The following is a 17,025-nucleotide window of genomic DNA, read 5'->3' on the forward strand; positions in this document are numbered from 1 at the left end:
GTGCTTTTAACTGGTTTCCATTTCAAGGGCTAAATGTATTAGTGTATTGTTTTTAGATGTACCTTCAGATACAGGTGTGGTTTTTCATTGAAAGTGATAGCATTTCATTGTAGCAATCCTGGGCAGCATTTCCTGCATCTTCATTACGGTTGATAAGCCATAAAAGTCTTTATGGCAAAGTTTAAATACCTAACATTTATGGTGATGATAGGGAGGGGTCTTTTTTATTTGTGAACTTAGTAAAAATATTGCACAGATCTATGGGCTTTGAGGGTTGTGATTCCCTGAAAATAATTTGCATAAAGTCATTCACATCTGCATTTGCTCTTTAAATCTTCTCTGGCTGTATGAGTAGCATAAAACATTTATTTTGCCTTATTTTATGCAATGTAACTAATAGATACATTCAGGACTAGATGCTGAATACTTCAGCTGGTATACACCAGTGTAGCTCTGGAGCAAGCAGGGTTGCATCAGTTGAGAATAAACCTCCCCCACCAGTTTTAACTGCCAGTCTTGCAGTGCATTACACGAATGTTCGCTGTAGTTTGTCAGCAGCAAAACTGTCACCCAACAACACGCACTGCCTTCTATCAGCCATTACTTTTCTGTCATCATCATCAAGTGTAGCTTAAGAGAAGCTGTGCATCGTTTCTTTCCTTCTGAACAATTTCCATTGAAATAATTGACCTGCTTTTATGGTAATTCAGTCTCTGCTATTTGTTACTGCAGCATTTTGTAAAGAAAAATGCAAAACTAATGCCCTAGAACAGAAACATTCAGCCAAATTACTTACCAGTAATCCAAGGAATCATGGATAAATCCATTGCTCAAGTGGCTTCTCATTTGGAGCTTTATACAGTTTTCACCCAAGGGCTGAGATTTGGGTTTTTTGTGGGTGGAGGGGTTGTTTTGTTTTCAAAAGGTAATACTTATGCTGTCTCCCTTCGAGCAACTTTATATAAATCTCTTCTGAAAAGTGTATCTGCCAGCACTGTCACTCCACCCACGAGCTTTCCCTAGAAGCACTAGCTAAAAATATTTAAAGGGGCTGTTTCCACTTGTTTGGTGTGTTTCTTTTGGTGCTTCTGCCTCTTCTTTTCTTCAGTCTTCAAAAAAGTCAATAAGAGATATCATTTAAGCCCAGTGTTTTGAAGTGACAACTAATAAACAGCCGTATAGCATGATTAACAGGTAGTCAGAAATAGTTTGCTGTAACTTACAAGTAAGTTGGGGCCCATTGGATTTGTTTTAAAGTAAATGAAGCGATTCCAGTTATGGGTTGGGACGTTCACTGAGTCATTGGATGTGCTATACTTTCTACCAGTTTCTACCACTGGCTGATGGTGTTCGTGTCAAGGTATTGCACAATCACATGGAAGTACAAGCTAGCTCAGAAGTAACACTCAGAATCTGGAGTTCTGACAAGTTAAAAAATAAGGAGGACTTGAATTTCCATTTAAAAGCTGGAAATGATGGTCAAGGTGTGTGATGAAAATCATGAAGTCTTAAAAAAAAATAATTGCTGTTCCAAAAGTAAAAGCTGATGTTTTTTGATTCTACTTAATGGATGTATTTTTCTTTACTTCTTTGACTTCCATCAAGTGTGGCTTTCTGTGGACTTTCTGGGCTGCTATTGCTTTTTTCAGATGAAAGATGCACCAAAGTAAAGACATCATAGACGGTGCCCTGCTGGTTTAAGCAGGGTCACTGCCAGTGGTAGGCTTCTAGGATTTGATGACAGTGAACATGCTCTGAATTTCTCTGCTTGCCTTTGGGATTTTGCTGAGTAGGTGGATTTCCATGGCTGAGAGTGCCAGCTTCTCAGGAGGGATGTCTCACAGGAGGAGACATTAGCTCACTTTTGACATCTTGAAAGTGGAACTAGGCTGGGGAGCATTGGAGTGATGAAGGCATAGATTGAATATTTTTATTGCTCCGTAAGTCTTCAGGAAGTTTGACAGCCACATTCTGTATGGTGCGCTCATCGTGCTTACACAAGAAGCTTCCACGCAATGAGTTATAGAGCTGGAGTGTGTTCATGAAACTCCTGTGAAAGTACTGATTGCATTACCAGATTCCACCTCTGTGAGGAAGAAGTTCCCTCACCTTCCCAACCCAGCACTTTGGTCACTAAAGTTTCTCAGTGTTTCTGGTGCTCCAGGACTGCTGTGGATGAAAGAGGACTAGGTATTTTCAGCACTCTAAGGTACCTGCCCTCCTTCTCAATCTGTGTGTTGGGTTGGATGAAGGATTTATGTCTGGAAACATTTTACAGGTGGTATATTGAACATTTCACTATGGTGTTGCTTGTTCGGAGGTAGCTTCATTCAGTAAATTGAACCTGTCACCTAGTAGCAAATGACTCTTACATGAAATGAGGTTGGTGATCTAAATCCAGACTTCTGTGGAAAATACATGGCTACTCATGTTGTCAGCACAGAGATGAAGTTCGGAAATTATCCCTGAAGGATATGGATTCCTGACGTGGGTGAGGCTGGGTGGGACATCTATATAATTCTGCTGGTTTGATGAAGGATGAGAAGAATATTATGAGCTAAGATAGTATTCCTTTTTATTTTCTTTTTTTTATTTTTATTTTTTCTCCACAAACAGCAAACTATTTGGTCTAATTAAAAGAACTGTGTGGCTAATCCTGTCCTGTTAGCTCTTCTCAAGGAGTGAATATCTTAAGAGCAGATTTTGATGGAAGGTATTAAAGATGACAAAAATATCTTTATATAAAGAGAACTGTAGTGTAATCTAGCTTCAGAGTTCAGAACATCCAGAATGCCATGGTTATTGTAGTATAATACCACAGTGAATTATATTTCTTATTTTACATTTTTGACTTTCTCGCACAAGCCTAGACTATGGTTTCATGATGTTAATGATCTGTGTTGTGAAGTTCCTGTAGGCTGCTGTGGGTAAATAAATACAATATGAGGAAGGTGATTCATGATGTGGCCCTAAGTCTGTAAAGTAGGACTTTGTGAATGATTAGGATATAAGCAAAGTGGACTGCAGTGTTTCAAAAAAGCCCTTCAAAACCCCTGACTGATGAACCCATAGTCACTGCAAGGATCACCTGCCTCAGCCCAGTATGTGCTTTGCTGAGAAGTTTTGGTGATTTGTACTTGAGGCCTTCTTAGTGACCCAAACCCTATTTTTTGTGGTGTGTCCCTAACAATTTCTCCTTGTGTTCTTCAACCAACCAGGTAACTAATGCTTGAGTCTTCTCATGAGATAAGGGGCTGGTTGACAGCATGCATTCTACACACGCATCCTGCTCAACACTGAGGGTCAGGAGCAACATGATGCCAAGGCTGGTCCCAAAATCCAGACCTATGCTGGCAAACTTGAAGTTTTTATTTCTCCTGCTCATTCAAACCTAGACCAAATGCAGAATCATTTTAAGTTTCTCCATTGCTATTCACAGTTCTCTTTGTGACTGCTGGAGAAAGAAGTGTACACAGCTATTTAAGATATTTATCAGTGTAGGCAAGAAAATGCCTTACTAGAGTATAAAATACACTGCAAGTATTGCTCTCTTCTTCACCAGTCATGTGCTACACTTTAAATAAAATATGTTTTCTTCCACAAAAAGATTTTTATATTTCTGAACTTTTAGAAGCCTTAATCAATATAAATAACAATTTGAGCATGGTGACACCATATTTAGTCTTACAGTTGTGCATCTCAGCTGCTTAGTCATTTAAGTCAGTGGAAATAAGCATAGCAGTTAGAAGTTTCAAAAGGTCGGAGAAGCTACTGTCTTTTCAGCTTTGAATCAGCTGAGAGACTCCAGTTTCTTGGAAACGTAATGCCAAGGCTCCATCTCTGCACCTAATTTCCATCCCCCCACCCTGCCTTTGAAGCAGTATGGTAATTTGCTTAATGGGTAAATCACACTACATTCAGTAGCAGAACACTGTACAGTGCAAGTTCCTTCCTATTTTCTCTTTCACTTCAAACTAGTTTAAAGAGTGTTAGCCCACTTTGTGTACTGAAATATTTGACTGAAGTTCTCTTACTCAAATGCCAAAAAGCTGTTCACGTTTTTCAATACAATGGTTACTTTTTCAGTACAAATATGACAAGTTCTTTTACCACTTTCTCAGAAGCAAAATAAGTGATAAAGTGTTCCTCAGAGAGCAATTTGTTAGAAAATTAAAATAAAAATGAAAGCAAAAGACTTTTAAAAACTTAGTTTTAAATGCGATTTGTTTTTTTCCTTATGAAAGTAGCAGCATGATTTCTGGGAGGAAGCCACCAATCGCCTAGACTGCAATGGAAGAAATGCTCTATTTTTTACTGTTCGATGTGTCTGACTTTAACAACCGAAAGTTATGATCGGAACCTGTCCCACGTTTATCTGTAGGACTCTACAGTGTTTTAGTAACTGCTATTTCTTATATGTTTTTCCGAATGACTCTTAGTTTTATTTCCATGTATTTCCAGCTGCCGTTCTGCCTCTGAAGTGAAACTGTCCAGGGGGGTTGTCGAGCGTTTCCATTTTGTGGTATACGCAGCCTTCTTAGAGCTGGGAGCTGCGCACTGGCGCTCCGGGGACTTCTGGCTCCTTGCGCTGTTGGTAGTGTTGCTTTGGTTTGTGAGACTTTACCTGCATTATATGAGCCAATGGCTATTCCTTCAGACCATCTCAGTTCCTGTTACAAAGTAAGTTCTGCTGCTTTCTATATCTGTCAGAATATTTCTACAAATAGCTTGATTCAAAGCAGTTCCTCTGCACTGCAAAGAGAATTAATGATTAAGGCTCCTGCTAAGGGCTCTGCATGCAAGCCCTGATAGGAACCTCTGCAGAGACTCAGAGAACAAGGACTGCATCCAGACTCTGGATGATCTGGTATGTAAATATGACCCTAAAAGAAAGGTGAAGGTGTTAATAATGTAAGTTATCAACCCAGAACAGGATGTGTCCACCTGTGTGTCTTGTGTCATGCCTACCTCCCTCCCGTTTGACACACCCAGCAGGTTATATATCTTCCACAAGAATAATTTATCATTTTGATTCAAGTATTTCAAAACATCTAAGAACTTCACAAAACTGAAGAAGCATTTAAATCATACTTGATGTTACCAAAGTGATATAGGAGTTAAATACTTTGAAGAATTTAACTTTGATACATAAGTTTTACTGTGAGGACTAGAATCAGTTGACATATTTTAACTATATGATACAGTGACTTCAGTTCAGAAATCAGAGCTCTCTAGAGAGTCCCAAGAAAATTATTACTTGTCATTACTTGACATCAAAAAAGAAAGATGGAGAAGTCCACAAGGTGATATATACCTGGTTCTCTGTATGTTGCTGTGGGGTGGAGAATGGGTTAACAGAGCAAAAAAGATCAGTCATCCTTACTAAAGGGAAGACTTCTCCAACAAGAACTATTTTTTGTTCTTTGCTTCGCTTTAAAGCATCATGCAAAATTGAATCCATTAGTAGGAACCAGTAACATGGAACTCTGTGAACTATGTCTGCTGTGATACTGGCATTATTGGCTTAAATTTGAAGAGAGTCTCAGTAGACTCTGGACTGTGCTGGGTATTGCTCTGGTGGTCTTCTAGATCGTAACATAGAGCCAGCCATCTCTTGCTTCTGGGCTTGCACAGCCCAGGAGGGCTCAGCCAGCTGTCATTAAAACTTCTGGGAGGCCAAGAATCAAGAGTCTGTAAAAGCAAAGGAAACAGAACAGAAGGAAGCAACATGTGTGAGAGAGGTGGTTCATGTTCAAAGCCACTAATCACAGTTGTCCCAGACAGTCAGCCCGATAAAGGACAATGTTCTCAAGCCAAGGTGCCCTGGATCAGCATCCCGATCTGTAGCTGTGGGCCCACAGAACAAGAGTTATGTGCTCTCTAGTGCTGCCAAATACAATGGTAACACCCATGAGTTAGAACCAAAGTGAAAATCAGACCACTTCACCTTTACTTAGGAGCAAAATTCGCTTGATTTTTTTGCCTTAAATTTCAGCGTCTGTATGTAGCTCACAATACAACACAGTTCCTGTCGCCTACAGTGCCAGAAAATCCGCTCATTGTGCAAGCTTTTATAATCCCACCACCCCATGGTGGCAAGCAGGACATTTTCAGTCACTTTCAGGATGCTAAAAAGTATGTCTTCTATGACACATTTTCCATTTTGTGCAGTGTCCGGAGGTGCTGCAGTATGCAGAGAGGTGAGCTTCCAGGGCCTGTGCTCACACTGGTGTTACTGGGAGCTAATGCCTTCCTATAGCCCTGCCTGCATGGTTCCAATGGCTCGGATGTGCATTCACTGCACTGAGAGTCAGAGGGGATCAAAGGACATGCAGGAAGAAGGAGGAAAAAGATTTGGTTTTTTGGTAGTTTCATACAGCTTTTGGTGAGACGATTGTGACCAAGATAGGGATGCAACTTTATAATGCAAAGTGCTGTATGCATTGTTCTATGTTTTTCTTTAATAGTTTGCCCAGGAGCACAGACAAACTGTCTCCTTTTGCTTGTTTACAGATTCCAGCTTTTCCCTCACACTGTCGAACTGTGCTACCAGAACTCCTTGCTGCAGACCGGTGAAGAGTTGGTCATGGTTGTGGTGGGACCCCTAACCTTGAACGCATGGCTTCTTCTTATGGTCCTGATCAGATGGGGCTGTCAGCAGCTGTTTGACTCATTCCCTTCCTTCTTGTCGAAGTTTATCATAGCTCTGGGACTCTGGACAGTGCTAGACCCCTTGGCAGTGTTTGTAGTGGATTCAGTCCTGGGGGTAAGTCACTTAAAATAACTTGGACATGAGACCTTGACGCAGAAGTTTGTTTTATTCAGTGAATCACTGAAAGATATGAAATTCCACCCCTGGCAACAGAACATGAAAGTTAAAAGAAAAATTAAATAATAATTTTATACATTACCTTTTTATTAACAAAATTCCCATCTAATGAAGGCACTGTGTGTCTGCTTAAAATTAAGACCACTATACAAGCCATACATGGAGATAAGAAAGTAAATCCACTGTTGAAATTATTGTATCTGCTTTGAAAAGGAGTACTGCAGTTTTGATTGTGAATGGAGATGGGTTAATGAGCAGCTGTGATTATCAACACTACAGGTTTTTCTAAGCACTGAAACAGACAAACTGAAAAAAGAAAGGTTATTGTGTACTTCTCTGACATGCAAGGTAGTGAATATAATTCTCTGGCACACCCAACCAGACTTAGGAGATTGGAAGACAGACATCTCTTTTGGAAAAAGCTTCTTCACTCGTAAAATCATGTGAGTAAAGCTCACAACTCGGTGCCTATGTACACTGTGTGTGGCCCATCCGTACCTTGACGGTGGGCAGGACTTTTATCACTTTCAAGGTAATGCCCCATCCCCCAGAACATGCGTTTCGGGTTCGGCTTTTAGTGTGTAGGCGACACAAGGTCCACTTGATGGACGCCAGGCACTGCGAGCTTTTCTGGGGGTATGGTATTGTTCTTCCTCTGCCCTTCACTGGCGTTCAAAAATGTCTTTGTTTCTGTTGCTCCCTCCAGATCGAGTAGTAATCCACAATTCTTGTGGTGTATCAGGTTTTCTCAGGTCTCTTGGTTCCTGATCCACTAACCTCTCCTTTGCTTTAAGAAGTCCTGTTAAAAATGTGATTTTTCACTGTTTACATGCAGTTTCCTGTTGCAATGGTTTTGAAAATTAAAATTCAGCTGTTCAAGAAACTTATTTGGATCTTGCTTGAGAAGTAATTGCAATATTTCAAGCATGTGGCAGTACACTGTAGTTTTCTCTTGGACAGCCTGTTGTTTTTGGTTTTGTGGGTTTTTTTGTTTTTTGTTTTTTTTTTTTTAATTTCATGGTATAAATCATGCACAAAACTGAATTTTAATTGTAATTATTCTGATGAAGATTTTTTTTTTACTAGGAGAAAAGGGCTATTTCCCGAATATCTAGGTTAGAAATATTTAAATATTTACAAGGCCTTTCCCCCCACCCCCCTCATAAAGCCGGTGTAAAAACTAGAGTAGAGGCTGAGGTCTGCCTTGTCTTTCCCACATTTGCATTGCAAACAATCATTGCTATTGACTTCGGTGGAATTGTGTTCAGTTCTAGTCAGACTGGATTAATTATCAATTTCAAATAGGGCTTTTTTGCTTGGTTAGAGAGAAACCTGAGATACAAAAAAATAACTAAGTTTTTCATTACAGCATTATAAAAGCACACCTCTCTCTGTACTTAACACTGAAAATTTGGTGATTTTACCCACTAAGTCTGTCTTTGGTAGACATTCAGTTGTTCAAATATTACACAATATACTGCAAGTATCCTTTCCGAAATGAAACTATATCTCTTACATGTGTTTTCATTGTTGCATTTGTAATTTTTTTTTCCCCTGGCATTCTTTCAGCAGTTATTTCAGATTTGCTTGCCAATTTATTTTAGATCAAGAATTTTTTAAGATGTGTTGTGGTAATATGAGTTATTTTAGTGCTAGAATGAATTTTAGTATCCTAAATGGCCTTAATACTTATGAAAGATGACAGATTGCCCTGGAGACAAAGGTTTCTCTGTTCACTAACTAAATTTTTTTATTATTAAGGGAAGACTACAGAGCCGGTTGTGTGTTTTGGAGGTTTCAACTCATAGTTCAAGATACTCTATCAAATGTGTGATTTCAAGCTTGATTTCCTGTTGTCTTGTAGGATGTTCCAGGGGTAGGAAACTTTATTTTGGAGAATGCAGTTCTAATTCCAGTTTTGCCAGAGCTTTTCCGGCACCAGTGATGTTGTCTCAATGTAGCCTGTAAAATGCAGAGAGTAACAGCTCCTTAACCACATGGATATGTGTTGCCATAAAAACACTGGAGACTGTAAAGTGCTCACAGACCATCACTCTATGGTGTGATAAGTACCTAAGATGATAGATATTAACAAATGTTAAACAATTTAAAATTAAGATACCTTTCTTGGATCATGTCATTGAAGACCCCAAAAGGATTAACACAATCTCTTTCTAAGAAAAAGTTGAGAGAGAGATATACTTCCCCCATGCCATTTTTGCCTTGCCAGAAAAAAACTGCTCAGATAAGAGAGAAATTTGTTCTTATATGCCATTCAGAATTTTGTCTCTCTGGAGGGATGTCAGAACGTGACTGCTGTGCAGAGGATTTTCCTTGGTAGACAGTCTCTTTGATAAGAAAAGGATGGAGGCAGCCAGCTTCTTTTGCAAGAAGAGAGGATAGAACAGGGATATAGAATCATAGAATCAGAGAATGGTTTGGGTCGGAAGGGACCTTAAAGATCATCTTGTTCCAACCACCCTGCCATGATCAGGGACAGAGAACCAGAGTATTTTAATTTTTTGTAACTAATATGGACAGATATGAATTAGTAACTAGTCTTTATATGCCATTATCAGTCTCCTGGGATCTGTCATTTCCATTACAGAAACCTGGTAGTGTTGCAAAGAGTGGAGAGAGAACAGAAGTATATTCAAGACTCTCAGTCTTTGTGTAGCTCATCATTGGACTTGTAATTGCCTTTCGTTTGCTATGCATGTCACTGCAAAAGAAGCCAAAAATGGGGACGAAGTTTTGACTCTTCCTAAGCATTAATCCAAGTAAGTTGCTCAGGAAGGGGCAGGTTTCTTGAAGCCTAAAGTTCACAGACTCCCTCTCTGAGTGATAAACTGGATTATTTGATGGTGCAGTTTCACATCCTTGCAAAAGGTATCAATGTGATTGAATCTGGATGTGGTTGTCACTGCGTCACTTTAAACAGAAAAAATGTGAAGAGAGGAATTTATTTGAGCTCTGAGCAGTAGAAGACCCATGATATGTAGCTGAATTCTTCTAAATTGATTGATCCAGCAGAGGGCAATGATATGTCAATACAGTGGTTAGTTGTTAAGAACTAGATATGGGGAAAAAAAGGAAAAGAATAGATTTTTTGAAAAATCTTTTTCCGTATTTTACTGGAAGTGTAATGAAACGTAGAGTGCTACACAATCTTCAGGGTTCTTTGTGAATTTTTGCAAAAACACACAAACCACCTTATTTCCAATTAAAGTACTATTTTTACTCTATGAATATTAATTTCTTACCAATATTTAGTATGCTAAAGATATATTTCATTGTCAGTAGAATGAAAAGAGTTGTACTTTTATTTTTTACAGAGAAGTTGAACATAATAGCATAAAGAAGTAGAGTGTATTACAGTCATGTACGTTTGGAGAAGCTATTAATGATACAACTTATGGCTGCTACTTTGTACAGCTAAGAGGTATCTTTAATTCCACCACAGAAGTGCGAGTACGATACAGTCAGGTCTCTTCAGAGCTGTTGCTGTCACTGTGTCTCTATTTATTCTCAAGAAAGAAAGAAATTAATTGAGGGTTGTATCATAAAATAATGCTGATGCTTGTTTGTTCTTCAGTGTTACAGGATGTTCTTTGTGGCTTCCGAAACTGGATTGACCAGACACTAGGAATGGGGAATGAGGGGAATATCTGATTTTGTGACTTAAAAGGTTTCAGACAGACTTAATAATGCATGTACATAAATTAAAATAATGCTTCATAAGGGAGAACTTGTCTCTTTTGCACTGAAAGAAGGTCAACCCCCTTGGGCAAAACTTAGCAAAACCCTGCTGGTGTCCCCTGTTGATCTACCTGTAGTTGTTTTCTCCATTTTTCTCACCTCATTGAGTCTCAGTGAAGCTTTGTGAATCCACTACCTTCTTTGACTGATGCTGCTGTTCGCAAGGCTAGTGGAAGAGCTACGCTAGGTGTCAGCTAACAACACACACAGATGGCCTGATACTTCCATTTGGCATTTCAGACAACAGGATGGTTCCATTTGTTTTCCAGGGGTAACAGCAAACACTGACTTGATCTGAAATTGGGAACTGGTGTGTATACACGCTCCAAAGTGCACATGTTCAAAATGATGTAACTTGCTGAGTCGGGTAGGAACCAGCATTTTTCTTGTCACAAGGGCCTTTGAGACTGGTCAGTTTAGAATTATGTGCAGGCACTAGTATTTTCTGCTCACTCAGCACTCCTAGAAACAGCAGTGTAAATCATTCAATATTGTGCATCTCTGGTCATTGAAATAAGGCAAATTTCAGCCTTCTTCCCCTTCCACTTTTCCTGAAATATGTTAATGAAGCTCACAATGAGTATTTTCATTGTGACCTGGGTTTTGTTCAATAAGCTGCCTCTATAGGGTTGATTTTAATTGTACTAATATGAGTCAGAAAATAGTTTATAACACATTTCATGGTTAATTTCAAATTCTGTGTAGTAGACCTTCAGGTTTTGAGCTGTGTGCCCCACAAATTACAGTTAAATCCTTCTTATAAAGAATTTCAGACTCTTTTGTGTCTCTAATCTAATCAGGTTTGGCATTTTCTTACGTTGATTTTTTCCCCCCATGACAGCGACTTGGGAACAGTGTAGAGAAACCCATTGCTGATGCTGCAAAGCTCTACTGGGTCTTTGTAAGAGCAGAGGAGTCAGGGATTCCTGGTGCCTTAATCACTGTGATGCTTTATGCAGTCCTGTTCATCATCTCGTCGACAGTGTTGTACCTGTACATTTTAAGGTATGTCACTTTATCTCATTATTCCCTTAGGAGCTTAGGCTCAAGCCCCTTCTCCTGTAAGGTAAAATAAGGTGACATCAGAAAAGACACATCAATGTCACATGTCCAGAGCCCAGAATTGCAGCCAATCAAGGAGGGGTTAGTTCCTGCTTGACACAGCAAGTCAGAGAGGGAGCCACTTATGTCCTCAACAGGAAAAACTGATGCAATGATTTTTCATAGAGTCTAGGAGCTTCTGTTCCTTTGGCTTCAGACAATGGTGTCTGTGTCAAAAGTTTAAGCTCTAAAGTGTGTGTACCTTTTATTTAGGTACTTTGAAAGACATTGTCTTCAGTCTTCTAAGCAGTTTTTTTGTGAGAAATAGGAAAAATTCAGAAAGATACATATGGTGTGAAGTGCAAAATCTCTCTCTGAGTCTGCAGTGGCCCCCAGAGTCTTACAACCTTTTGATCATACAGGATTTTTGACTTGATGTGACTGAGGCTTTAAACCACTGCATGACATGATTTAATCCAAATAATAATTCCATGACTTTAGCCCATTACCAGTTTTCAGTTCATCATGAAATTAGACCAAGTACTTTTTCTGTCACTTTTCTAGTAGGCATAATTGGTGGTATAGTCAATAGGGGCAGGTATGCGACCCTGAAAAAGAACAAGATAGGTTGTCTAATGAAAAAGTGTATTTTATTTTTTCTATGTGACTCGTATATAATGCAGTATGAATTCTATACCGGCCCTTGACTCACATAGTGATGAACATTGAGTGGTGCCAAGCACCAGTAAAAATCTGTATGCAAAGGCAAGATGCAGGCAGGTGTAAGGTAAGAACACAAACGCTCAGCACACGCCCTTCATCCGACAGGATCATCCCTCGGTCTCCTTTCCACAGAGTCTGCTGCAGCAGGCAGAAAAAGATAAATGGCAATCTAAATTTCTGCAAAGTATTTTGAAACTCCTGCATTCCTGGAAGCTGTACACAACTCCAATGTACTGGTAGTCTAGTTAATTAGTTTTTGAGATGTTAATGCCTTCTTAATCATTGACTTAATAGTTTTGAATAGCTTCATAAGTTTTAGCTGCTGTCGTTTATTACTCAGGCAAATTAATTTAAATTAAAACATTTGTAAGGCAGGTTTTTATGAGAATATTACCAACATCTTCATTGTCTAGGGAACAGGTGCAAGATCATCAAAGGTTCCTTTCCTTCTGGATCAATTTTCCCATAATGTTTTCCAATAAAGGGGTGGGGGGAGGATGTTACTAGGGGAAAAACGTTATCTTAGTACAACACATTTTAAAAATGATTCATAGCAAAGTACAAAAACAAAAGGAAGATAACAAAATCTCTTACAGCGCATAAGGTCTTTGAAGTTCTTTGCTTGATAACAAAAAGAAGTATTTTGAATACCAGAGTCTGCACAGAGTGGTTATACAATGAGCTTCTGAAGTTGGATCAACTTTCTCTTCCTCGTATGTCCACCGCCCAACACAGTGGGAAACTTGGACCTGGACAGAACTCTTGAGAAGCACTCTGTCAGTCCACTAATGATAGCATTAAAGCCTTTTAAAAAGTTTTCAAGGAAAGCATCTCTGCAATTCATAACATTGTTTCCTGAGTATTGATATAACAGCATTTGTTTTCAAGGGAAAATAGTATTATAACCAAGGCAGTAGTATCCTTTTGTGAGAATATTTTTCAGGTGTTATATCTCAAAGAGATTCAAATGTAATGGTGCTCGACTCAGATAACACATTTTTTACACAGGCATCCACCACATCTTTCTCTCTTAAGGTAAACCAATATAGATATTGAGGGCTGTCTTCTTCATCGTAAGACACCAGTCCACAGGGAAGACTTTGGCTGCTGGATGATGGAGTTGTGCCTTTGGTTAGAATTACTCCACAATTTGCCGTTTAACAGAAGTGTTCAGCAGAGTATAAAAAAGGGCTAAGAACAGTGAACCCACCAGACCACCAGTGCAAGTAGGGGAAGTGTCTGTTCCTGCCATAGCTAGAAAGCTTCACGGCAGCACTCTTTAACAGCCAGGAAGCAAATGAAGTCACTGGCAGGGGATGAACAGGACTAGGTATCTATTTGTGTCTTTATAAACAAATATACTTCAATAAATCTGGCTCCCCTTGGGTGTCTTGGGACTCTGTAGTACATCTAGCATGGAGAGAAATTCTAATTACTTTTTGGAAAAAATGATGCAGCACTGGTTGCAATTCCTTTATTTTAATTCCACTAGGCATTAGAAACAGTTAGGAATTTGTTGGTGAAACGTTTTCTGCACCGTGAGAAAATGTAGGCCCATCTCAACTAAAAGTATCTGCTGGAAAGAGTCTAAATTTCCTGGTATTGAAATAGCCTGGGGGGAAAAGCATCAAAAATGTACATTTTTCAGTGTTAACAGCAAAATTATTTATATATTTTTACAGTTATTTTCCAATAAAGGATGAGAAATGCTCAAGTGAGGATATAAGTTGTTTTAAACCACAGTACCATTCAGTGTTTGGTTTGTGTAAATTTTTGAGAAGTCAATTTTTTGATTTGACTCTGGATAGCAAATAATTGTAATTTTTTCTGTTATTTCTGATAAAAAAAAATAACTAGTATTATACTGGGTCTCAGATTTCTAGAAAAGAACATCTGAGTTTTATTTTGCTCTTTATTGCATTAGCAATAGAAATTATTACAGTCATATTTATAAGAAGCCATGTTAAGATAGAAGAAGAAGCCTTTTATTAGTTTTCATGCCAAAGAAAAAAATTAAACCAGGTAACAGGAGCAGACTGAGTACTTCTGGGCAAAAGGAACGAAGCTGGAAGACAGGCTTCATGATTCTTAATTAATTCAAAGTTAATTATATTGTTTATAACCATGTGCTTAAAATCTTCATATAGAAAATGTTTATGGCAGCAAATAGACAGTAATTTAACTGCATTAAATTTTACTTCATTTGAAATAAGAAAGTTACATTAAGTGAGCTTAAATAAATGGCAAGGTCTTTTTCTTGTTATGCAAGATAAGTGGCAAAAGATTTAAATTGTTGACCTGGAATTTCAAAGACAAACACCATAGAATATTTTTGTTTCAAGATGAGCGGAAGGCCAGAAAACCCAGAAGCTTGACTACTAGTTTTTCAACTAAGCAGAAGACAATTTTGAGTCAGTGTTTGCAAAAATGTATCCATTTTGTCAAAAAAAATCTAGTGTAGATCCAGGGATTAAGACACAAACTTTTCTTTGAAGACACCGTGGAATATGGAAAATAACTTCATGAAGGGTATTACTTATTTCTAAAAAAATTCTTCTGTAACTTGTTTTCAGATACTTTAGTATCCTACTCTGCCTTAGCACTGATTCGCATTTCTCACTTTAGAGCTTTTTCTATTATTTCTTTGTAGCCAGTTTGTTTATATTCTCAGGACTACCTCCATCTTGATTAGGTTATCTTCCAGCTGCTCTCCACTTTTGATAACAGAATCCCAAAATGACATCTTGGAAGCTACAGGAAATTTAGGGCTGCAGCTTCAAAAAGGCATATTTCAAAAAAGAAGGATGGAGGGAAAAAGTACAGAGGGCGCCTTTGCAGCAAAGCAGGAGATAGAAGTCCCTAATCTGATGCTGAGCCAGGCTGCCAGATTTCAGTATCAGAATAGCTACTCCATCACAGAAACTCTTGGATATAGAGCTTGACTCTGAGGTACATACTCCCTTTAGAAGACAGAGCTAAAGCTTCTCCAGAGATCAAGTTGAAAATCAAACTAACTGTTGGTGCGTCTCCTCATTTCTGTTCCACACTAAACCTCAGTTGTGGGCAAAACTGTATTAAGCAGCTTACTGAGTGTGCTTCTCTGCAATTACTGTGTGCACTGTAAGGTGAGGTGTAGAGCTAGTGTAAATGTGAACTTCATTCTGATTTACCTGCACAGTCCCCTGCCCTCCACCCACATGCATGTTGTCTAGTACATACATGCCAATACAAGACCCAAGAAGAAGGGTCACCCAGAAGAACTGCATCTAGTGCTGCTGTACATGAGAAGGATGAGAGTTCAGAAGGTGAAAGGAGTTATGCCCATGCTCTCTCTCCCACCTGCCAAGAAATGAAGGACCTGTACAGCTGACAGAAATCTGAGCGTTTTGTTGGTTGCAGCATCACACAGCAATCTCTGCACTTCTCATGACTGCCCAGCCAATCTCTGGGACTGATGACTGAATTGTAATGAAGTATTTAGCTTGGAAGAGAAAAAGGGAAAATACTTAAGTTCAATATTTAAGACTGGGATTCTAAATACTCTGACATGTATATTCTAAACCCCTGGTTTTGGAACAAAAGTAGAATGAGAAAGAGATGAACTTGAAGAGGTTCCTTTTGAATTAAACAGCAGTGTTTTGAAGTTTTAAAGTTCATCCAAGGCTAAAAATGTGACACTAGGCTTTTCCAAAAGCCCCACAATATTTCTTGGTTTCACCTACATTAAGAAATACCACACAGCAAGCCTTTTTTGTGGTAGACAATTTTACTGTGTAGTGCTGATTCAGTTCCTTACCACAGCACAGAAATGTCATAGAAAAACAAAGCCAACAAATGAAATGAACTTGTCTAACATTAAGAGAAGTTTAAATTGTATAGACTGCAGGCTTGGGGTTGAAAAAAACGGTGAGTAGTTCCTTTCTAGATGATATGGTTTGCCTATTATTGAACCCTGGTGCAGCAGGACTTCCATTCGTGCCTAAGTGAGGTACTTCATGTAAGCACTGGAACTAGTTACACAGACCAATGATGAAGACAGACATTGAACATTTCTAAAGGAAAGGAAGATCAGGATCTTTTTGGGAAGTTAATATCTTGAGAGAAATAAAAGAAATTGTTGCTCAAGTTTATGTGACTTGGTTCAGGCATTGTAAAGACTCTAGAGGGTTGGGGAGGGTTGTTTGCTGGAGAACTTGTGGGAAAGAAGCTTCTTATTCATGGGTAGAGTACAATGTCATTAAGAGAATACCAAGATTTAGAAGTCTACAAAAGGGTAAGACATATTTTTCTTTTTTCTGTGGCGAGTCCTTTCAAAGACAAACCAAATGTGTCGTTTCTACCCACAGGCTACACAGTGAAGGTTGGCTGTTGGATGTATTTCGACGCATTCATGGTGAGGAAGGCACATTCTTTGTTCCACTGGACTTAGAGATTTCAAGTCAGGAGCTGAGTTACATCATGAAGAGGGCTGAGCAGTGGAGAGGAACCAATGGTGAAAGACGGATGGTGAGTGGCGAACAGAGTCTCCAAAAGGAGTCTCTGACACACTGGTCCAAACTAACGCTCAATGTTCCCGGATATTACCTCAAAGGACCTAGGTGTACAAGAAAATTATTCATGGGGTGTTTCTTTGAATGGAGAAGTTAAGAAGCATGTTCAGGAGAATTTTGTGG

General features: G+C 38.9%; 1 protein-coding gene across 1 annotated transcript in view; it reads left to right on the forward strand.

Moving 5' to 3' along the window:
* LOC142360939 (uncharacterized) overlaps nt 1–17,025 on the forward strand; it is a 107,351-nt gene that overhangs the window by 43,261 nt on the left and 47,065 nt on the right. Inside the window, exons 6-9 of the mRNA XM_075417262.1 lie at nt 4,462–4,680; nt 6,514–6,766; nt 11,430–11,593; nt 16,699–16,858. Coding sequence (XP_075273377.1) covers nt 4,462–4,680; nt 6,514–6,766; nt 11,430–11,593; nt 16,699–16,858 — 796 coding nt within the window. The remainder of the gene's footprint in view (nt 1–4,461; nt 4,681–6,513; nt 6,767–11,429; nt 11,594–16,698; nt 16,859–17,025) is intronic.

This window comes from Opisthocomus hoazin, chromosome 3, assembly GCF_030867145.1.
Source record: "Opisthocomus hoazin isolate bOpiHoa1 chromosome 3, bOpiHoa1.hap1, whole genome shotgun sequence".
In the NCBI taxonomy this organism is placed as follows: domain Eukaryota; kingdom Metazoa; phylum Chordata; class Aves; order Opisthocomiformes; family Opisthocomidae; genus Opisthocomus; species Opisthocomus hoazin.